Below are 22,705 nucleotides of genomic sequence, written 5' to 3'. Positions count from 1 at the left end.
GGCCTGCTGGGCCATCCACCCAGCTCCTCAGAGCCCAAGGCCCATGTGCTCCTCAGGCCTGCTCGACAAGTGGCCGGGAGGCCAGCACGGGGAGCCTGTATTAGTTTGCTGGGGCTGCTGTAACAAATGACTGCAAACTTTGGGTGGCTACAAACCACAGAAAGATGTTCCCTCAGGCTTCCAGAGGCTAGAAATCCGAAATCGAGGTGTCAACAGGGCCATGCTTTCTCTGAAGGTTCTAGAGAAGAATCTCCTCTTGCCTCTTCTGGCTTCCGGTGGCTGCTGGCAATCTTTGGTGTTCCTTGGCTTGTAGCTGCATCACTCTAGTCTTCATAGGACTGTCTTCTTTGTGTCTTTTCTCTTGTTGTAAGGACCCAAGGCATGTAGGATTCAGGGCCTACCCTCCTCCAGTATGACCTCATCTTAAGTAATTATATCGATACCAGCCCTATTTTCCAAATAAGGTCACCTTCTGAGGTTCCCAGTGAACATGAATTTGGGGGAGATGCTGTTTGACCCATAATGGAGCCCCACCATCCACTCTGTCCCCTCCCTTACCCCATGCCGGGTGTCCTGGCTTGCCTTTCCAGGGCTGAGACAGTCCCAGGAGTGGTTTCCTAAAATGAAATGGCATCCCATTGCTCCAGGAAGGCCTGGCCCAGCTAGAGGGAGATCAGAGGACCTGAGTTTCCCTCAGGACAGGCATCTACTGCCCAAGGGACACACACTCAGAATTTTTTCCTGCTTTATAGCGATGCTTCAGGACTTCTTGGCTCCTGGCCCCTCCCTTAGTGCTTCCTGAAGGGAAAGAGCCCTCGGAGCCTTCCAGTGGCCATCCCAGACCGAGGTTTCCAGCCCAGACAGGAAAACTGGCATCTGCTCTTCAGGCCCAGCTCGGGGCCTAGCTTGGTGTCTTCTCCTTGGGAGCTGCTAAAGCACCTCCCCGCATCTTCCTGCCTGACCAGCCCCTTCCCTGGGGGAGCTGAGGTCCTCCCGCTCCAGAATCTGTGGAGGAGTGGTGAGTTCCTGGGCCTCTTGTAACCCGGCTGAATATTTTCCAGGTTACCTAACCAAACTCCTGCAAAACCACACCGCCTATGCCTGTGACGGGGACCATTTGACTCTCCAGTGCCCTCGGCATTCTACGATAAGTGTCCAGTCGGCATTTTATGGGCAAGATCAGCAAATATGTAGTGCCCAGCAGCCTGCCTCCCAGAGGGAAGACCGCTTAACCTGTATGGCACCCACCACATTGCAGGTATTGCCTTTCGTAGATGTTTTAAGATGATAAATTGGTTCTCTCTCTCTCTGTATGTATACTTATGATTACATAGTTCATTCTAAGTGAACCTGATGCATGAAAATCCACATTTATACAAATCACCAATTCTGCAGGAGAGCTATTATTCGCTTCTCAAAAGGATTCTTTACCAAACAAGTCTAAATAGAATTCCTGCTTCTTGGAAAGCCCCCTGAATCCACTTGCCTTAGGAATTTATTCAGAGGCATACTCTTCTCTGCAGTAAGGCAAAGTACAGTCATGCTGGGCTTCAACCTCCAGACCCACGGCCCCCATCAATACCCCAGGAGAGAGGGAAGGCTGTGGATTCTTTGGTGGGAACCACAAGGATCTCTGTGAGGCAGACATCTGAGGTCAGGATCAACTTCTTAGAGAAGGCACTCCAGGAAGGGAAATATTGATAAGTGTCTTTGTGTTTTGATGGTTTGCTTCTCCAGTTGTAGATAATCGTGTTATTCTCATTTCAACCTACTTTGGGCGGCCTCTGTTGATTCATCCTTCTACTGGTTAGTACAGGGCGGGGCGGGGGGGGGGGGAGGTGCTGAGTCATTCTTTTTTGGGTTGCTATTCGGGAGATATTCGATATAGGAGGAGGTCAAAATTGATATTTCAATGACGATTGTAGCATACATTTGGCTTTCAATTATCCAAGAAACTTCTGCTCCACTGTCCCTGGCCCCTCCACATTTATAACTATTGGCCAAGACTATGGAGTCATTTGGATTTTTTTAATCCTCCGAAGTTCCGTATGAATCCATTGAAGTCAGGGTGGTCAGACTGTGCGGCAAATGTCAGTTTGATTTTGTCAATCGTAGGAAATGAGGGTGGAGATAAATTTCCTAGGAGGACTAAGGAGAAACGGACTTATCTTTAATGCTGTGTAGTGCTCCTTAAGGCCCAAAGAGGAGAAGCAAAAATAATATGATCATGTAAGGATGTTTCTGTTTCTCACAGCACTTATTGCTTCCATCCCAAGCATCGTAGTATCTGGGTAGTCATATGATTGGTGAAGACACCAACTGGGTAGTCAAAAGAATGTGTTTGAATGAATCCCCTGGAGGAGAGACGAGATGTTGCTCCTGGAGGAGAGCAGTTACTTCCTTGTGCATCCCACGCTACCCGCAATCCTTCCCCTTGGGTACCACTCCAGGACCCATATCCCTGTTGGCTTGCCTCATTCCTCACCCCGACTACCCTGCCCACCCATCCCTAGTACCCTAGCCGTCTGCTGCCCTCCTAGGTGCGTAAAAAGAATGTTGGCCAGTGCCCACAGGGTGGAAGTGCCTACTTTCCAATGTGAAAGTATGAAGTCCTGGCACCTGGAACTCCAGGGTGTGGACACCACCCTCCGTCTCCAACATGGTGCCTGCCTCTGCCAGGCAGCCCTGGGGGAAGAGGATGTTCCCATAACCGGGCCAAGTTAGCATTTGTGAGCACAGTTCTGATGTTGTCTGGAGGGTTTGTTTGCCAGAAACATCCCCGTGCACTGCTCTCACCCAGGGATCAGGAGATTCTTTACTCTGTGTCTTTCAACTGCATTTGGGAGCTGAGGCATGAGGCTCCCTCAGAGGGAGGTTGCTTAACGTGGAGAGAACAGGTTGACGTCCGCACGGGAGCACCTCAGCTGATCCAGCCCGGGACTCAAGGTCAACAGGAGGTCCTCCTGTCTGCATTATTCAGCTGTAACACAGTTTGGAAACAGCCCTGCCTTGAGTTCCGCTCTGTGGTTGTAACACACAGCCCTCCAAGGGCTGATTCATTTCACAATGACCCTTGGCCATGAGAATGTGCGCCGTCATCTGGGGGTCCTCGGGGTTTCCCTCCACGTTTTTCCTGATTTTATACACATCTTCTGGGCCCCTGAGGTGACAGGTGATACCCGGTAGGGCCAGCATCCCTACAGAGATATTCCACCAGCTACTATGAGAACATGGAGACTCAGACAGTCTCGTGAATCTGCGCTAAATTCAGTCCAACAGTAATGAGTAGATTCTTGAGAACATTTTACTGTGCTTGGTGTCCTTTTGACCAAAACCAAGTGTAGGACCTCTGTGTTTGTCACGGGCGGGGCTTGTTCCATTTGGGAACCAGAAGAGCAGCAGCGAGGTGCTGGGTCTTTCTGTGGCCCAGCATAGGGTGGTCCACGAGCTTCCACAGGTTCATTCACAAAGGAATGAGCAGCCTGGAAAAATTCAGGAGAGAGAGAGATTTGAAGGAAAGCCTTTAAACCAAATGTTCAACAGAAAGCCTGAGCATTCCACTAAGAAAATTGCTCCCCAGGGAGAAGTAGGTCCCCTGCCCTTGAGGTTGGCAAGGTTGGGAATCAGCTTTTTAGTCTTCCCTCGTTGGCCTGTGTTGGGGTTTGGGTCTCCAAGGCCTCCCCAAATGCTGAGCTCTCCTGTGGACTGTGTCGGGCTGTTTTGAAGGACGAGGAGCTGTGACTATGGTTCCTGGTCCCCACAGAGTCCCTTCCAGCCTAACACTCTAAGACACTCTGATCTTGCTCACAGCCCCTGGAGCCTCCACCATGTAGCTTTGCCAAAACTGTCAGCAGTGGTGCCAGTTGAGGGGAATTAGAGGCTGGTTTTCTGATGGGGACCTGGCACTCTTGGGTTGGATTGCTTCCTCTGGAAAGGCAGAGAGACAGGGAGCCGACCTGCTCACCCACGTGCATGTGCTTCCTGTCCTCTTACACACAGCTCATACCAGCGCAAAGGTCTTCCGTGTGTACCCCAGGCCAGGTGGGCAGCTGTCCCTTCCCCCTCAGAGCCCGGAGCAGCCCAGGTTTGGGGTCTCGCCAACACCGCATGTGGTTTTCAAGCCTATCCCTTTTCTACCCCTTCCTTTTAGAAGGTGCTGGACGAATGCCAGAACCAGCGGGCCTGCCACCTCCTGGTCAATAGCCGTGTTTTTGGACCTGACCTTTGTCCAGGAAGCAGTAAATACCTCCTGGTCTCCTTTAAATGCCAACCTAGTAAGTAACTTCTGAGGGGGACAGTGTGTTTGGGGTGTGGGTCCCTGGATCATTCACACCCCTGACAAAAATTCTCTTCCAGCTGGCGTTCGTCCAACTTTGAAACTCTTAGTAGAAATGTTGGGGCCCCATCCCACCCAATTTTTCAGTTTGTGTGTATTTGTGTGTGTGTGTGTGTGTGTGTGTGTACACCCACATATCCATGTGCATTCTTACGAATCCTTGAATTTTAAAAATCTTTCCTAATATGTGAAACTCAGTTGTATTGATGCCAAAAATATCAAGGGTGACAGGAGGCTGCCGTTGCTGTTTTTCAAAATGAGGACTCGCTTCTCCTTTTCAGAGGAAGTTTAGCTCTGAGGCTGACCCTCAGCTGAAGAAAAGCTTGTTCTTCCAAGGGGGCCTGTGGTGGCACAGCTGCCACCCAAGCCCACGGTTTCAGATCCTTATGAACTGGTTTCTTCTCACTTTCATCTCCAGCAGGGGCTCCCTACACAGTTTTCTTAAGGAGAAGAAAAGAGGAAGAGGACCTGGCTGATGCAACCTCTTTTATTCTGATTCTTGTACTTTTCTGCCTTGACTTTGGCCATTTCTAATGCACATCGGTTTGGTGATGAACACATTGCTGGCCAAAAATAATTGCTCTTCAGCTAGTAGGTCATGCGTCCAGGCCTGGAGGGTCTGCCTGGGAGAAGCCGTAGGTAATTGTAGCCTTAGAGGTTCCTTGAAAAACTTGCGGAAAAGAAAGCAGTGTTTTAGCAACGACATTTAACAAAAATGTAAGGAATAATAATTTTTTAAATTCCGTGCTCTCCCCCCAACACAACCATTTTCGTTTGTACATTTTGTTCTCTGTTGGTTTCTGCCTCTGGAGTCCGCATTGCCCCCACCCCTGGTGGCCCAGATGCAGGCAGTGAGTGAGGCGCTGGGACCACACACGTGTAACGGTCTCAAGTGCACATCTGCAGAGAAAGCCCTGGATCCTTCCAGCAAATATCCAGGCTTCTGTCTCAAAGCCTTTCCTTGCTGCGGCCCAGGTACCTCAGAACTGCCCCTAGGCTCTGCCCGCATACTGTGCATTCAAATGCACATTCACACTCACAAGTACACCCACACACACACTCATTTGCATGCATGCACACGCTATCGCACACCTACCACACACACAGTCACTCCTACATGCATACTGTCACACCCATACATCCTATTATACACGTGCCTGCTGTCGCACAAGTCCTCACACGTGCACACTCTCACTTGCACGTACACACAGCCACAAACACCCACAAGCAGGCCCGAACTTTGTAGAATAGCCTACCCCGACCCCCAGGAATTCTCATCACCTCCTGCCCCACTCAGTAGACTCTGGAAAATCACTTCTAGGTCTTCGCGTTCTAAATCACTTCCCTCCTGAGGCTGAATCTCAAAAACGACCACGCCTCTGGGCACGCCCTTGACTGCCTCCACTTGCCACCTTTTTCTCTTCCACTCTCCTTCCGTGGTGAACAAGATAACCCCTTTTAAAGTGGTCCTTGTTCAAAATGTTAACAATAAAACAGTTGGGAAGGATTAGCGATTCTCTCTGTTTATAATTTCATTTCAGCTAATGCTTATTAAGCACCTACTGTGCACAGGGGTTGGGCCAGGTGTTGGATACAGAGAGAACTCGTGTCTTCCAGAAGCTTCCTGGATGGCAGTTTCCAACGTTCCTTCATCCAGTGAGAGTGTACTGCGATCTTCACATAGACGGTTCCTTCTCATCCTTTAGGTCCCAGGCCAAATATTATCTTTCTCCAGAAAGACCATATCTGTCCAGAAAACATCTAAAGAAGACCCCTGTGCCCTGGATACTGGGCAAGCAGCTCAAAGGAGGAACTGACCTTGGCAGGGGTTCAGGGAAAGCATTCCTCGCAAGCGATGGTGGAGCTGAGATCTGCAGGGGTGTGGGGGTCGGGCACAGAAAGAGCATTCCATCCAGAAGCCTATGGCCGGAGGGGGCAGCGGGCTGAAAGGAGCAAGCAGGAGCTTGGGCCGGAGGACTGGAGCAGGACCTGGGCCCTGATGGCCACGGAAGGAGCTGGACTCTATCTGTGGGGCGGCATTTAAGCAGAGAGGGTGCTCGAATGGGGTTGGAGGCCCCTCTGGCTGCCCGTGTATAACAGATGAGAGGGCCCGAGCCTGGTGTTTTAGTCCATTTGAGCTGCTATAACAAAATACTGTAAACTAGGTGGCTTATAATCACCAGAAATTTCTTCCTCTCACTTCTGGATGCTGGGATGTCCAAGATCAAGGTGCCAGCAGATCTGATGTCTGCCGAGGACCCACTTCCTCACAGATGGCTGTCTTTTTGCTATAACCATACAGAGCAGAAGGGGCAAGGGACTCTCTGGGGTCTGTTTTGTAAGGGCATTTATTCCACTCATGAGAGCTCCGCCCTCATGACCTAGGTACCTCCAAGGCCCCACCTCCTAACGCCATCACCTCGGGCATTAGGATTTCGACATTTGAATTTTACAGGGACACCAACATTCAGACCCGAGCACCTTGTGTAACCTGGACATTGGTGACATGAGTGGACCTATCGTTGGGGAGGCGGCTCCTATGGCTGCTGTGAACTAGAGGTGGAACTGTGGCTGTCCCTACATCCTCCTGCCTCTTTTCTGCAGCCCTCTCACCTCCTGAGGCTCTTCTCCTCCATCGTCCGCAGGCCCAGCCCCTGCATGACGCTCTGATCGTCCAGAGGGTCCACGGCTGCACCCACAGCACGCAGAGCCAGCTCTTGTCAGGAGAGCCAGGGCTGCGCATCTCTTCCCACCTCTGCCCGTGTGCAGGGAAGTCTGCCACGATGGGCATGTTTATACCTGGGAAATGGGCAAACACTGCAGATCGGGGCTTGTTTGTGTGTTTGGTGTTTGGAGAGCTATTTCACCAGCAATCCTCACTAGAACTTTCTTTTCCTGGAGTGTGCACCATGCTTCACCTCCTCCGTAAGTCTCATCCCTTCAGGGAATTTTGGTCTCAGTAAGGCTTCGGGCTTAGGCAGCTCTGGGGTCTTAGCCCTGTCTGCTATGTGACCGTGGGCAGTGCATGGAAACTCTCTGAGGCTCCAAGGCTCCATTGTAAAATGAAGATAATGCACCTTCTGCATAGAGCTCTTGTGCAGACTGTGAATGTCCAGTGCCATCTGTAAAATGCCTAGCACAGGACCTGTGGTGGGGTTCAACTCAGTAATTGGTAGCTCTTATTCCGATAGGCAATTCTTGCTAAACGTGCGAATGACTGAAAGGCAGTGATATACCAAGGGTGGGAGGGGTGTAGACTGCCCTGGGTTCAGGCAATAGCAGGGTGCACTGCCTAAAGTTAAAAACATAATAAAAGTGACTAGATATCTGGCTACAGGTTCCTATTGCCATGCACTGGCAATTGTAAATAATGTTAGTAATAAAATATTCCCATTGTGACAGATCACTCCCCTTGCCCACCTTTGAAAGGCCGCTGCTTTATGCAAATATGTCTATGTGTTATTAAAGAGGAGGAGGGCGGGCCCGGTGGCACAGTGGTGAAGTTCGCACCTTCCGCTTCTCGGCGGCCGGAGTTCACCGGTTTGGATCCTGGTGCAGACGTGGCACTGCTTGGCAAGAAGCCATGCTGTGATAGGCGTCCCATGTATAAAGTAAAGGAAGATGGGCACGGATGTTAGCTCAGGGCCAGTCTTCCTCAGCAAAAAGAGGAGGATTGGCAGTAGTTAGCTCAGGGCTAATCGTCCTCAAAAAAAAAAAAAAAAAAAGAGGAAATGGCCCACAGAACTTGTGGCTATTGTCGTCTAAGCAGTCGTGGTTCCACCTCTGCCCGGGGTCCTGTCACTGTCCCCATCCCAACCCACAGGGCAGTTGTTGACCCACTTCTAGAAGGCTGCCCATACCTTTTCTAATCTGGGACCACTGAGCGCTCTAACCCAGCCCGAAAACAAATTCTCCTTCTCCAAGAAAAGCAGCAATTATGCTAGTAATCCTGTTGTTTTTAGAACCCAGAAATGTCACTCTTAGGCGACAGTGAATTAGCACATTCCCAAGGAACCAAGTGACTCAGCGTCACACAACAGTAATCCCAAGCTTGTAATGGGACACTCGCAGGCCCCTCCATTCCGGGAGATGCTTTGCCCATCATCTGGGGACAGATCGTGAAGGCTCTGCGGGTGGGTGTTGGCGTGCTCTGGGTGAGTTGGGCTGGCATCGAGGCTGCCGTTAATAAATGGGCTTTAATACCCCAGAGGGATGCTGGCTCATAAATGCATTTCCTGATGTGCCTTAAAAAAAAAGAAAAAAAAAAAACCACAACTCTTAAAATTTAAAAAATTATGATTAAAAAAAAAAGAAGAAAGAAACCATTCCTGTTAAAGAAGTTTCCAGTTTGCTAAGATAAGGCTGTGTTTTTGTCCTGCCTTCTCTCGCCCTCCTTTTTGGCAAACTCTATCACTGGAAGGCATTCTTAACATTTTTTGGGATTCTCCTGGTTGGAAGGGTGCTTGAGCTCTTTTGGTGTCTGCCCATGCCCTCTGTTCAGCATCGAAGGCCATCGTTCACTCTGGGCCTTTGAAGTCAGGCAATATTTCAGTGTTGGGGGGATTTTGGAGTTACTCATAAAATGCCCTGAAAAACTTGTACCAGTGCAGATATGACTCACTGAAATCAAACCATCTGATGTCAGGATTGGAGTCAGTGTTCTTTTCATTTAGAAAAAGAAAACAAAACTTTTCTTGGCTCTAAGTTTAAGCTGTTGTATTAAGATTCCAGTTAGTGGATAAAGGGCATTCTAAACATTTGCTTAGTCACTGCTTCAATTTTCCCCCTTCTGATGCTTCCTTGTGTGTTGGGGTACTGGGGGGGGGATTTTCTGAGCATCGGTGACCTGGTTTCTGCTCCGCACCTTTCGTTCATCTTGAATGTTCCCATCATCACGTGTTAAAGAACAGCCAAGGTTTCCCAGCACCGGAGCTGGTGGTCATCTTGAGATCCTCAAAAGTTTTCCTTCATGCAGCCTGAAAGTTTGACCTCACTGTGGCTTCTCTGTCTAGGGTAGAAAGGCGTGGGAATTTACAAGTTACAGAAAAGTGGAATTTCTATTTAGAAATTATTTTCTTGCGTGTTTTAAGTTTGGGGCTTAAGCATCATCGGTTCTAGGAGACAAGGTCCCCAAAGTTCCCACCGTCACCCTGATGTTAACTATTCACGCCTTCCTGTAAGGTTCAGGTGGGAACTTTTAAATTGGTTTGATTGCAACCCAGAGTAAGAAGAACACTCTATGTTTTAGCCCAGCGTAACACACGTACAACTGAAAAGTTTTTGGTTTTTTGTGGGATGTTTTTGTTTTGTTTTTTTGGTGAGGAAGATTGGCCCTGAGCTAACATCTGTTGCCAATCTTCCTCTTTTTGCATGAGGAATATTATCCCTGAGGTAACAGCTCTACAAATCTTCCTCTATTTTGTATGTGGGATGCCGCCACAGTATGGCTTGATGAGCAGTGTGTATGTCTGTGCCCAGGATCAAAACCCACGAACCCCAGGTCACCGAAGCAGAGCATGTGAACTTAACCACTAGGCCACCGAGCTGGCCTCTAAAAAGTTTTTTTAAAATTATAAAATATTGTTTATCCTTTTTTGGTGTGAGACACTTTGATATTTTCTAAACTATTCTTTATTTTTTTAAATTTTTTTTTTTTTTTAAGATTGGCACCTGAGCTAACAACTGTTGCCAATCTTCTTTCTTCCTGCATCGTTTTTTTTCTCCTCAAATCCCCCCAATACATAGTTGTACATTTTTAGTTGTGGATCCTTCTAGTTGTGGCATGTGGGACGCCGCCTCAACATGGCCTAATGGGCGGTGCCATGTCTGCGTCCAGGATCCGAACCCTGGGCTGGCGAAGCGGAGAGCGCGAACTTAACCACTCAGCCACGGGGCGGGCCCCCTATTCTTTATTTTTTAAAATTACTGGTCACAATTCATTAAATTGATTTCATGACCCATGAATGGGCTTCAAATCACAATTTGAAAAACTTTGGCTTGTGGTGTATCAGGGAGCTGGGATCAGCCTGCATCACTCATCCAGGAAAGAAGAGAAGTGAGTGCCGGCGTGTGTGTGCGTGTGTGTGTGTGATGGCGCGGGGGGGTAGACTAGTTTCCCTTACTCTTGACACACTCTCCCTCTGCATCCCAGGCAGCCCCTGACGACCCGAGCAGCTCCCGTAGTTTAGCTCTTGTTTGCTTGTTTGGCTGAAAGATGTGCCCATGGTTGCCATTTCAAAGTAGAAAAAGCTAGGACAGAAGGTGATGGAGTGGCTAGCTTTTTTCATGATTTTTATTTACGAAACGTTGATGGGAACGAGAGAAGTGCACATACAAATAAGTGACCATGGTCCCCTTTGTGTTTTGCTTTGCTTTTGCAAAGTTTCAGTGGCAGCCTAGGGAAAGATATTTATAACATAGAAGAGACAAGACTTAGCATCCAGAATATCTGAATCGCTGCTCCAAACAGTTTCCAAAAATTCAAAATACAACACGCAAAGGATATGAAGACTTGGTTCCCACATGGGCTGTTTTGAGTATTAAATTCACTGACCCTTTTAAAGATCTTAGAAGAAGATCGAGTTCAAAGGAAGTGCTCAATAAATATTCACTATTGTTATTTTAAAAATATCTTCATGGGGGTATCATTTACATAGTATAAAATTTGCCCATTTTAAGTGTGCAATTCAATGATTTTTAGTAAATGTACTGAGTAGTGCAGCTGTCACCACAGTCCAGCTGGAGAATATTTCCATCATCTCAAAAAATGTCCTTGCCTCCATTTCCCATCATCCTCCAGTGTTCTCAGCCCTCAGCCTTGGGACAACCAACCTACATTCTGTCTCTATAAGTTTGCCTTTTCTGGATATCTCACGTAAAGAGAATCGTACGCTGTGTGTTTTTTTGTGTGTCTGGAGTGTTCACTATTATTACTTTAAAAAAATCAAATTTTATTTACTGAACATTTTTATTCATTGAATAGTTTTTCGGTACACTCTTTAAGAAAAACCGTATTTTCTTCAGCAGTGCATTTATAATGTCAACTCCGGATGACATTGCAAAGGGAAATTTTACTGTGGCACTCAGATGAAACAAACAAACAAACTTGTCACGAACTTCTCTGGGAACCACGTATGACCTGGTTCCGATGGTCCTGACCTAGGATGTCGCGTCAGCCCGAGCGGCAGCTGCTGCTGGTTCACCAGCTTTGGGGCCGGTTCTTTATCCTTCTCTGAAGAGGGACGCTTCACAGACTCCGTGACTTGACTTTCCCCCTTTCCTAGCAAAGGAAATAATCTGTGTTTATATCACCTCTTTTTTAAATACATACATGGGACGCTAGAACGTTCTGAAGTCGGGGGTGAGGGTTAACCGGGCTTCTGCAGAGGTTAACCTTCCATCAGGCAGCTCCTGGTCTTTACCTGTGTGGGTCCCAAGCTAACTAAAACTTAGGGAAAGGTTCCCTTCAGTGAAGGAATGTGGGACCTCAAGTTGGGAGAGAGAGAAACCTCCTATCCGCCAGGACCTCACCCAGCCAGCCGTGCCTCCTTCCCCTGGCATCTCCCCGCCATTTGCGCTGTAGTCTAATTCCTGGGTCTTTGCGCTCGTCGATGGGCTCTCCCACCCTCTTCCTGCAGAGGCTTGGTCTTTCAGGGTCAGAGACCCCCACGGGCAGCCAGGGCCCCCCCGATCGTCCCTCTCAGGGTGCAGCTCCGGGGGGATGAGCGGCTGGGATGCAGGCAGAGCTCTCGATTCCTGCCCAGGGAAGCTGATGGTGCCGCCACTGTTTGTTTCTGCTTCAGATGAATTAAAGAACAAAACCGTGTGTGAAGACCAGGAGCTGACGCTGCACTGCCACCCCTCCAAGCTGCTCAACATCTACTCTGCGGCCTACGGCAGGAGGACCCAGGAGAGGGAGGTCTGCGCCCCGGAAGCAGAGCAGCTCCCCCCCTTTGGTACATGTTTATGGGTGGCTATAATCAGGGTGCTTCTTCCCCAGGAAGGAGGCCAGCAGCGGCCAGTACGTGGACTAGAGGGAAAGTCGAGGGCTGGGGGGAACCACCCACCACGGTCAGGCCTCCTTCTTCCCCACATTCCCAAATCCGTCCGTTGTTCAGTCATTCCACACTGAACAGTTATTGAGTGCCTGCTGTATACGGGGCCTTGTTCTAGGCGTGGGGGAGGATTCAGTGACCAACACAGAGTCTACATGGAGCTAGCCTTAGCAGTGGACAAGGGGGCAATGAGAAAACAGATGGTAAATGAGCTAATTGTTGTATTTCGGGTGCGGGTGAGCGCTAAGGAGAACAGCGTTTCAGGGAGTGTGCTCAGGGAGGACACATTCCATGCGGTGAGGGGCAAGCTGCGCGGACACTTGAAGGAGGAGAGAGAGGGAGCCTGCCCGTCCTTGGGGGGATCCAGGTAGAGAGAAGAGCCAGTGCGAGGCCCTGCGGCTGGACGCAGCCAGCGTGTTCTGTGTGGGGAAGAGTTCAGCGAGTCGCTGTTCTTAGAAGTCTGCAGTTTGGAGCTAAGAGACGATGGCCGAGATGCGGGCCTGACAGCGCCACCCATCCAAGTCATCCTCTATCATTATTACTATTATTAATTATTATTGTTATTATTATTGTTATTTTGGTGAGGAAGACTGGCCCTGAGCTAACATCTGTGCCAATCTTCCTCTACTTTGTATGTGGGATACCGCCACAGCATGGCTTGATGAGCGGTGTGTAGGTCTGTGCCCGGGATCCGAACCTGTGAACCCCGGGCTGCCGAAGTGGAGCACGCAAACTTAACTGCTACTCCACTGGGCCGGCCCCCATCACAGATAGCTCTTTATATATATATCATATATGCATATATCTTTATTTATATATATAGCATATATATATGTATCTTTATTTATATATATAGCATATATATATCTTTATTTATATATGTATCTTATATATATATCTTTATTTATATATATATATATAACGAATGAGAGAGAGAGATTTTAAGAAATTGGCTCACACACTTATGGTGACTGGCAAGTTTGAGATTTGCAGGGCAGGCTGGCCGGCTGGAAATTGAGGAAAGAGGTGATGTTCAATCTTGAGGCTAAATTCCACAGGACAGCTGGCTGGAAACCCAGGTAGAAGTTCTATGTTACAGCTCTGAGAAAAATTCCTTTTTCGGGAAACTTCAGTCTTTGCTTGAAGGCCTTCCTCTGATTGCTTGAGGCCCGCCCACATTATGGAGGGGGACCCGCTTTCCTCAAAGTCTGCTGATTGACATGTTAGTCACAGCTTAAAAACACCTTCACAGCAACATCTGGACTAGTGTTTCACCAAACAACCGGGCAGCACCATAGCCTCGCCAAACGGACAGTTACAACTAACCGTTATGCACCCCAATCTGTGGTGGTGAAACAGCCTGCTCTCCACCCCCCATATTATCAGAGAGGACACACCCAGCTGTGAAACAGCCTGAGGAGTTGCTCTTTATTCTTCAAAATCTCAAATGAGCTCCTTCATGTATTAAACTACTCCAGTTTATTCATGGATCACATATGAAATTCTACATGAACTTTAAAAAGAAATTCATATATAAGTAATATCTTGGATGTGAAAAAAGAGCATCTTGTGACCTGACTCCCCAGGCAAACTCTCAGGCAAGATGGGAGAGAACGAGAGAGCAGATCCCGGGGACCGTGTGCCGCCAAGGCCCCTCGCCTAGCGTTCTGGGAAGGAAGGCCCTTCTGTCGAGGGTGGAGCGGGCTCTGGAGGGGCAGCCCTGCAGACCACAAAGGCAGGCTGAAGTGGGCATCCAGCTGCTCTTAATTAGATCTGGTGGGGAGGGCTCCCGTCCTAGCAGGCTCGGCTGCCAAACGGGGCAGAAAGGTACTTGTGAGGGTGGCTCCCCATTGTCAATGGCACACCCTCGGCCTGTGCCCCAGCAGTGACCTGTGAATTCCTGAAACGCCATTCCCCCTCTCATATAACACCTGTGTGTGCAGTGTCTCACCCCCTCCTCCCTCATTCCTGGTGCTGCATTGAGTCAAGGGACCGTGGCCTGGCCATTGAGGAGCCTCCCTACTCCCAGGCTTGTCTTTCTCGCCAGAGTGGCTGGACCTTCTAAAAGGCAGATCTGACCACTGCCCTTCTGAACATCCAGCTCCCCGTATTATCTGATCTCCTTGGCTGGATAAGGGACACTTAGTGATCTGACCCATTTCTGCAAAAAGGGACCCCAGTTTTTAATATTGGGGCAGGGCACCCCATTTCTCAGGCTTCCTAAGTCTCAGTTAGCCGCGTGTGTTTCAGGAGGCAGCAATAAGTCACGTCTATTTCAGCTGTTCTTTTGAGCGGACGAAGTGGGCCGGCCAAGTAGGTAGTTCTGTATGTAGACTGATGATTGACTCTCGGAAGCTCGCTGCCGTAGCTTCCTGGAAAATTGGACGGGAGTTGGGTTTAAAGGGAAAAGTAATCAGCCAAAGAAAATGCTAGCAGACACTGTGGCTCGAAGACAGGTTTCCATACAGAGTTGGAGGAATCCTCAGATTGGCTCTGGCAACACAGTGAATGACCCTTGTTGACATGGAAAAGGTCTGTGAGTGGAAGACAGTGCCCCTTGCTTAGCTGTTCAGTTTGAAAAGCATGAGCCCTGGCAAAGTCACAAAAACAGCCTGCCCATCTTTCTCCCCTCCCTCCTGCCCTCACAGTCAAGTGTTCCTGTCCATTGCCCCGTGAGTACGCGTGAGGTTGGGGATCCAGCCCGTCTGCGTTGGTGAGCCACTGCCAAAGTGCCACAGCCCCCTGGCCTGTGCTCTGCGGTGGGAAGATGCTCCCAGGGGAGATGACAGGGCCCTTGAGAAGGCTCAGCTCATCTCATCACCTGGAGAGTGCCTGTTCATCTCACCCCCCAGCCTCATGCAGAAGCCCCTGCTCTGTTCTCACCTTTTAGGCTAGCGCTCAAGGGCAGAACTGTGCCTGCGTGCACAAGTACAAACCATGCGCTGCCCCTGCTGACACATTTCTCTCCATCGAACTGGATACTAAAAAGAGTTTCCTCCTTGGCCCAGGTAAACTGTGCGTGAAAGTTTAAACTGCACTTGGCATGGGTGCCCTACAAAATCATGCGCTTATCCCTCTTGTATAAACAGACTTTCACATCACCCATTTTGAAAAGCACGCTCTTGACCCTCTGTCTCCCACCGGCTACCCATCCCCTCCCTCTGCAAGTCCTGTGGGCGCCCCCCACCGCGTTATTTCTAATCCAGCCACTTTGCTCCCTGCCTGCTCTGGGCGTCTTACCTGGACCATCCGGCCCCTCCTGACTGGTCTCCTGGCCTCCCTTCTCCCTGACTGCCTACCCTCCCTTAGTTTCTTCTTCACCTAGCAGCCAGAGGCATTTTATTTAAATTTAATCTGATCACGTCCCCTTCCCATGCTGCTTCCTAGAGCCATCCACTTTGCCCATTGTAATCAGAGTAAGTCCAGTCTTCCAGCTGTGGTCTTGCCGGTCTCCTTCCCTCACTCTCTCTGGAGCAGTCCGCACCCATTCATACCCTGGGGTCTTTGCACAAGCTCTTCCTTTGGCCTGGAATGTCCTCGCCCCAGGTCTCTGTGTGGCCAGCTCCCTCTGGTCATTTGGGAACCAACTCAGATGTCATCTCCGAGAGGTTTCCCAGGGAACCCTGCCAGCACAGCATCTAGTCCCTGCGGTCCCCTGTCGAGCTGTCCCCCGTTGGATCCTCTTTATGACATGGAAATTGTCACTTATGTGTGTACGGTTCATCTCCCAGGAGAAAGTAAGCCCCACAGAGATGGTGCCTGTCCCTTTGCTGTGGAACTCCCGCAGGTGCCCGGCACCGTGTAGGAGGGCCCACGTGAATACTGAGATGTGTGGATGAGTCAAGCCCCCTCGGAAGGGAGGCGCCCCCACTGGGCCCTGCAGGTGGACAGCTGCCGGCCGGGAATGTGGGTCTGGCTTGTCACAGCTTCTGACCGCTCATGAGATCCTGGAAACCCAGCCTTTTTTTAAACATGTGAAATGTTCCAACTTTTTAAAACACTGGGCCAGCCAAGCAAAACATGCCTACGGGCCACATCCGGTCCATGGGCTGCCGCTGTGTGATCTCTGCTCTGAGTTCCCAGTCTTTACTGTGGCTCGGCCACAGCGCTTTGAAGAACCCTAGAACCGGGCCGGAGCTGGGTAAGATGGTTGCCTGAGGTCCGAGGGGTTGGTTCTCCCCGTGCGCCTCCGCAAGGCGGGGGTGTACTTTTCCTCCTGAGGATAAGCGGAAGTCTGGTGAAACCCCGGATGCTTCAGAGTCTGGTACCCCGTTGGGAGCCCACGTGGTGAAGACCGGCTGGGCCTCGGTGAAGCTCTCCAGGGTCAGGAGGCACAGCTGAGTGTGGCTTTAGCTCTCAGATACTGAGGGAGAGCATTTCCAGTTCTTTCTAAAAGATGATTATTATGGTTATTGTTCTTCTGCACAAGCACCATAACTACATTTAACAGAAATAAGAAAAAGATTCAGCCACAAATTTTACCCATCCGATGAAAAGATTTTTCTTTTTTAGGATGTTTTCCAAGCCCTGGTAGATGAGCAAAGAACAGTTTTTACATAATGGCGAGTCTAAAGCATATGCATTGGAATTCTGCTTTCAAATTTAAGTCTATATCATGGGTATTCTCCCATGGGGCCCACATAATCCTAACAATGTCAATCACTTCCTAACATCTTGTTGAAAGGATATAGTACATAATGTACTTAACCATTCCCTAGTGGCTGGATTATTTCATTGTTTCTGATTTTCAAATATTATCGATAATGTATAATGAACTTGTGCTTGTAGCTTTCTCTTTCTTCTGGATTATTTCCTTAGGATACATTCCCAGAAGTTTTAGACCAAAAGAGGGCATAGCCCTGGGGTCGGCCCAGTGGCACAGTGGTTAACTTCAAGCTCTCCGCTTTGGTGGCCAGGGGCTCGCCGGTTCGGATCCCAGGCGCAGACCTATGCACTGCTCATCAAGCCATGCTGTGGTAGGCGTCCCACATGTGAAATAGAGGAAGATGGGTGCAGGTGTTAGCTCAGTGCCAATCTTCCTCAGCAAAAAGAGGAGGATTGGCAGTGGACGTTAGCTCAGGGCTAATCTTCCTCAAAAAAAAAAAAAAAAAGAAGGCGTAGGCTGGTTTACAGTTCTTCATACATATCACCAGAGTTCTTTCCAAAAACTTTTTGTACCAATTTATATGCGTAAACAGCAGTGCACAACTGTGAGTTTCCCTACAACGTTGGCAGAGTAATGGATGGTTTTTCTTCATGTTTCCAATTTAATAGTTATAAAGTGGTCTTTCTGTATATTTTTTTATTTGCCTTCCTTTGAATATTAATGACCTGGGACATTTCCCATGTTTTTGTGGTTATTGGAGTTGCACACATTGTCTCTCGAGGCTTTGTCCTTTTTTTCTCTTGGGATCTTTATTTTTTTCATAATTTTTATGAGCTCGTCATAGAGTAGAGGTATTAACCCTTCGCCTGCTTTTTCTGCTGTCGATCTCCAACCCCACAGTATATTTTTTCTGAACGTATTGTTTGGGTCTGTTATACAGGGCCGGCTGCTCTTTCAATTCTGTAGACTTCCTATGTAGGGTAAGTTCAAGAGGAAGGAGCTGAGTGGTGGTGAAGAGGGGGATGCCCCAGGTGGGAGTCGGGACCTGTGCCTGTGAGCCCCTGAGTCGTGTGATGCCATCATGCTCCCACAGCATCCTCAGGGCTGCCCGAGGCCTGGCTCTCAGGACCAGCTCCTACTGGGTATTCCCAGGGTGTTGGATGCTCACACCTGTCCTCAGCAAGGCTCTGAGTCTTGGCCCAGAGGAGGGTGAGCAGAGCCTCCACGTTCTGTGTGTGTCGCCCTAAGCTGGGCCCATCTGGAATGTGGGAGGCAGGGGAGGCCGTGGCGAGGTGTTGGTCACACAGCATGGCCTGGCCCTGAAGGTTGCTTCCTTGCCTTTTTCTCATCATCACACACAGAAAATTAACATTCGTATGGCACAGTGGGGAAAGGGAGGTGCTGCCCAGTGCCAAAATCAATGGCTGGGGGGCAGCCCGGGGATACCTGTGTGCATTGACTGGTGAAGTTGGGAAGTTCTGCCCTAAAGATGCACTTGGCCTCTGGGTACAAAGGTGACAGATGCTGGGCTTCTCTTCAAGGCCGTAAACTTTCACTCTCTTCAGGGTCTTCCCAACTTATGCCCAAAGCCCAGTCCCAAAGCCACTCCCACATTGTTAGGATTTTTTTAGCCCAGCAACCCACTTCTAAGTATCAAAATGTGTATATATTTTCTATTGCTATGTAGTGAAATACCTCCAAATTTAATGGCTTAAAACAAAAACCAACGTTTATTCACTCAGTTTCTGTGGGGCAGGAATTCTGGGGTAGCTTATTGGGGCAGTTCTTGCTCAGGGTCTCACCAGGTCTGGTGAGGTGGCAGTTGGGATGTTGGCTGGGGCTGAAGTCACCTGAGGGCTGGGCTTCCAGGGTGACTCAGTCATGTGGCGGACAGGTTGGCACTGGTTGTTGGCGGGAGGCCTTGGTTCTCCCCACATGGATCTCTTGAGTGTCCTCATGACATGGCAGCTTGCTTCTCCCAGAGCAAGTGATGCACAAGGGCAAATGGAATCGACACACTGTCACCTCTGCCATAGTCTACGGGTCCCAGAGACCAGCTCTGATACGTTGAGAGAGGAGGCTACACGGGGCGTGAATTCCAGGAGGTGAAGATCATTGGGGGCCATCTTGAAGGCTATTATGGGCTGAATTGTGTCCCCCGAAAATTCCTATGTTGAAATCTTAACCCCCAGGACCTCAGAATGTGACTGTGTTTGGAGATAGTGTCTTTAAAGAGGTGACTAAGTTAAATTGAGGTCATATGGGTGGGCCCTAATATGACTTGTGTCCTTATAAAAAGAGGAAATCAGGACACAGATGCACGCAGAGGGAAGACCATGTGAAGACACAGGGAGAGGACGGCCGTTTGCAAGGCGAGGAGACAGGCCTCAGAAGCAACCAACCCTCCTTGACACCTTGGACTGGTAGCCTCCAGAACGGAGAGGAAACGAATTTCTGGGGTTTAAGTCAGTCGGTGTGTGGGACGTGTTAGGGCAGCCCTGGCAAACCACTCGAAAGGCTGACCACCACAACCACCAAATGAAAAGGCAGAGCCGTGAGGCCGATGACCAAGCCAGCCGTGAGACCGGCTTCAAAAAGTGACATCTTACAGTCACGCGAATTCGAACAAAGTAGGTCTGGGGTCTGATCTTGAGGGGGCTGACCCAAAGACGTTTCTGAAAGATCTTCTAGCAAGTCAGATCCATCAGGACTCATGCCTCATCTGGTGGAAGAGAAACCGAAAGAAAGGTATGAAAGTGATTGATCATTATTGGCTCCCAATGAATAAGAGGAGCCACCTCTCAACCCCAGAAGGGAGTGAACCTTCCACAGACCTGGGCGTGAAAGCAGGGCTCCAGAGCCGTCCCCTGGCTGGGCAGCCGCTGTGGCCCGTCATTTCCTGCTGCAGTTACATTTTCTGGGTGGGCTCCAGAGATTCTGTTTCCTTACTAAGAGAGTGAGAAAACCACACACTGGGCCTCAGAGGCTGGGCTAAGGCCATCCCAAGGCCAAGTGTGGGCAGGCCAGGACTTTTCAGCCAAAGATCAAGGTGCCGGGGGCTCCCACTGCCAAGACAGAGTCCCTTAGGAGCAGCAGCCTCATTATCTAAATAAACACAGGTTGTAAAGAGTGATTAACTTCAGTTTCACATTAAACGGTAGCCAAAGAAATAAAAATTAAATGGTTGAATGTCTTGTTATCACACGTATTGGGGTGGAGGGTAGTTTGCCAGGAAAGAGAGGGCGCAAACAAAATCAGCCTGGGAGGGAAATAACCACTCAAAAAAAAAAAAACCCTGCAAACGGTTCAGAGCTCAGTGTCAACAAGGAAACCGTCAGACTTGAATCAGACCTGAATTACCTTGGGCCTCTTCCTGAAACCACACAGTGGGCTCCTTCACTCCCGTCCAGGTAAATTCCTTCCGTCGCAGGGTGGCAGAAGCATGCAGCTGTAGCTCACCCTGGGCACAGACCTCCTGGGTCAGAGAGGGCTGTGGGCTTATAAACGGGAGTCTGTTTTTTTTTTTCTTCCTCTGTTAGCCTTCAAGAATATGGTCAGGCACATGTCCTAAGAAAATAGAAGCTTCCAGGGGCACTCCATACAGTTCTGGCAGGAGCGTGAATTGGCACAAATTTTCTGGATAACAGTTCGGCCGTGTGTATCAAAAGCCTTAGTATTTTGAATACCTTTTGACAAAGCAATCTACTTCCAAGAATTCCTGTGGAAACGGTCATGCTTGTGCACACAGATTTAGCTCTAAGGATGCTCCATGTAGAGCTGTTTATGATATTAGAAAATGGAAATCACCTGAGTGTCTCCAAGGGGATATTGTAAATAGAGCTGCTACATCCGTAAAATAAGAGACCATGCAGCTCTTTAAAATGATGCTCATGTTAAAACTTTCACAAATATATTTAATAAATGGGAAAAAGTAGCATGCAAAGTAATATGTGTATGATCCCCTGAGGGGGAAGGGCATTTATACATAGAAAAGTGACTAGAAGGATGTTCTTTAAAGGTGAACAGTTCTTTTCTTTTTTGTTTTTTTCCTTTCTTCTTCTTCTTTTTGGTAAGGAAGATTGGCCCTGAGCTAACATCTGTTGCCAATCTTCTTCTTTTTTTTTTCTCCCCAAAACCCGAGTACATAGTGTATATCCTAGTTGTATGTCCTTCTAGTTCTTCTATGTGGGATGCCACATCGGGATGGCTTGATGAGCGATGTGTAGGTCCATGCCCAGGATCTGAACCAGCAAACCCCTGGCTGCCGAATCGGAGTGTGTGAACTTAACCACTGTGCCACCGGGCTGGCCCCAACAGTTTTTTTCTTGATAGTGGGATTTACTGGGGATTTTTATTTTCCTAGTTTTGGCATATTTTGGCATATTTGGCAAGATTTTTAAGTTTTCAACTATAATCATATTTATCTTGAAACAGAAAAAACAATAATAGTTTATCAGACTTCTAAGAATATTTCCGTAGTTCAGACTGTTACTTCTTCCCAATGCAGAAAGCTTGTACAGAAATTATATATCCAATTCTCACATCTCTTGAGATTTAAGGGGTTTTTTTTCAACTGATAAGCATGCTCCACTCAGAACCCCAAATAATACAGAGGCTCCTAAAGACAGCAAAAATATCCATTTTTTGGATCCTGTGCATCCAAAAAAAAAGCAATAAAAAAATAAACTAGAAGAAAATTCAAAGGATATATCTTTCCCCCTAGATAAACTTTTCATGGCTCTTGGGGCCAATTGAGTTATACAAAAGAGTAGTTGATTATGACATTGCGGAAAATTTTACATGTCTGAAAAAATTGCCTCAGAGACCCTCATATTTAAAAGCTGTCTTCTATCCAGACATGAATTTTATTTTACTTTTTAAGAAAGTTTATTTTGCTCTCTTTCATTTTAAAGCAATGCAAACTCACAAAAACTTGGAAAGTATCTTAAAATTTATAGGGGGAAAAAAATTTTTTTTAAAGCCCACCTCTTTTTTGTCACCCAAAAATACTCTGCTACCATCTTGGCAATTCTTCCAGTGTTTTTTTTTCCTATATGCAGGTTGGGGGTGTAATATTTAGTTCTGATCATACCATGCCATATATGTTTGTTTTCACTTAACAGGACCAGAGAAGGCATATAATTTAGACTGTAAAGTGTCCACGTCCCGAAGGCCTTTTTCAGAAGTCCCATTTTCCCTTTGAACGTAAGGTGGCCTGACGTTGGTGATGGTATCTGGCATATGTTGGGTGCTGGCACTGGACAGCTAAAGGCAGGGTTTTATGTAATAGTCACGCCAACCAACAAGTCAGTTCCTCATATCTTCATTGACCAACTGAGGCAGCTGGCTTTGCAAGGGGGCTGATGTGCCCACTGCTCCATCCCGTTCCTTGCAGCTACCACAGGCAGAGGGCCTTCTGGAACCTTGACCCCAGCAGATCTTTCATTCAAGCTTAGAGACAGCTGGTGAGAAAGGCTAAAGTTTGTGTGGACTTTGACTTCTGCAGTTGCCTCGTACAAATCTCGCAGAAATCCAGTGGCAAAGGTATCCTTGTGTCATGCAGGAGGAACACAGTCTCGGTGAGTCGAACAGTCCCAGGTGCTGGGCACACCACAGGAGGGGTACACCCCCTTGCCCGCCAGGGGCTCTCAGTCTGATGAGAGATGCAGGTGCCACAGCGGCTGACGTAACACAGCATAACACACTGGG

General features: G+C 48.5%; 1 protein-coding gene across 6 annotated transcripts in view; it reads left to right on the top strand.

Annotated features, from left to right (window-relative positions):
• LOC124234329 (protein eva-1 homolog C-like) overlaps positions 1-22,705 on the top strand; it is a 115,994-nt gene that overhangs the window by 33,277 nt on the left and 60,012 nt on the right. For 5 of the 6 annotated variants that reach the window (XM_046651653.1, XM_046651651.1, XM_046651647.1 and 2 more), the window contains exons 2-4: positions 1,062-1,258; positions 4,151-4,274; positions 12,139-12,291. In XM_046651653.1, coding sequence (XP_046507609.1) covers positions 1,062-1,258; positions 4,151-4,274; positions 12,139-12,291 — 474 coding nt within the window. The remainder of the gene's footprint in view (positions 1-1,061; positions 1,259-4,150; positions 4,275-12,138; positions 12,292-22,705) is intronic. The other variant, XM_046651652.1, reaches the window with a different exon arrangement.

The sequence above is a fragment of the Equus quagga genome, unplaced genomic scaffold, assembly GCF_021613505.1.
Source record: "Equus quagga isolate Etosha38 unplaced genomic scaffold, UCLA_HA_Equagga_1.0 73442_RagTag, whole genome shotgun sequence".
Lineage (NCBI taxonomy): Eukaryota > Metazoa > Chordata > Mammalia > Perissodactyla > Equidae > Equus > Equus quagga.
This window is presented reverse-complemented; position numbering and strand designations above follow the sequence as displayed.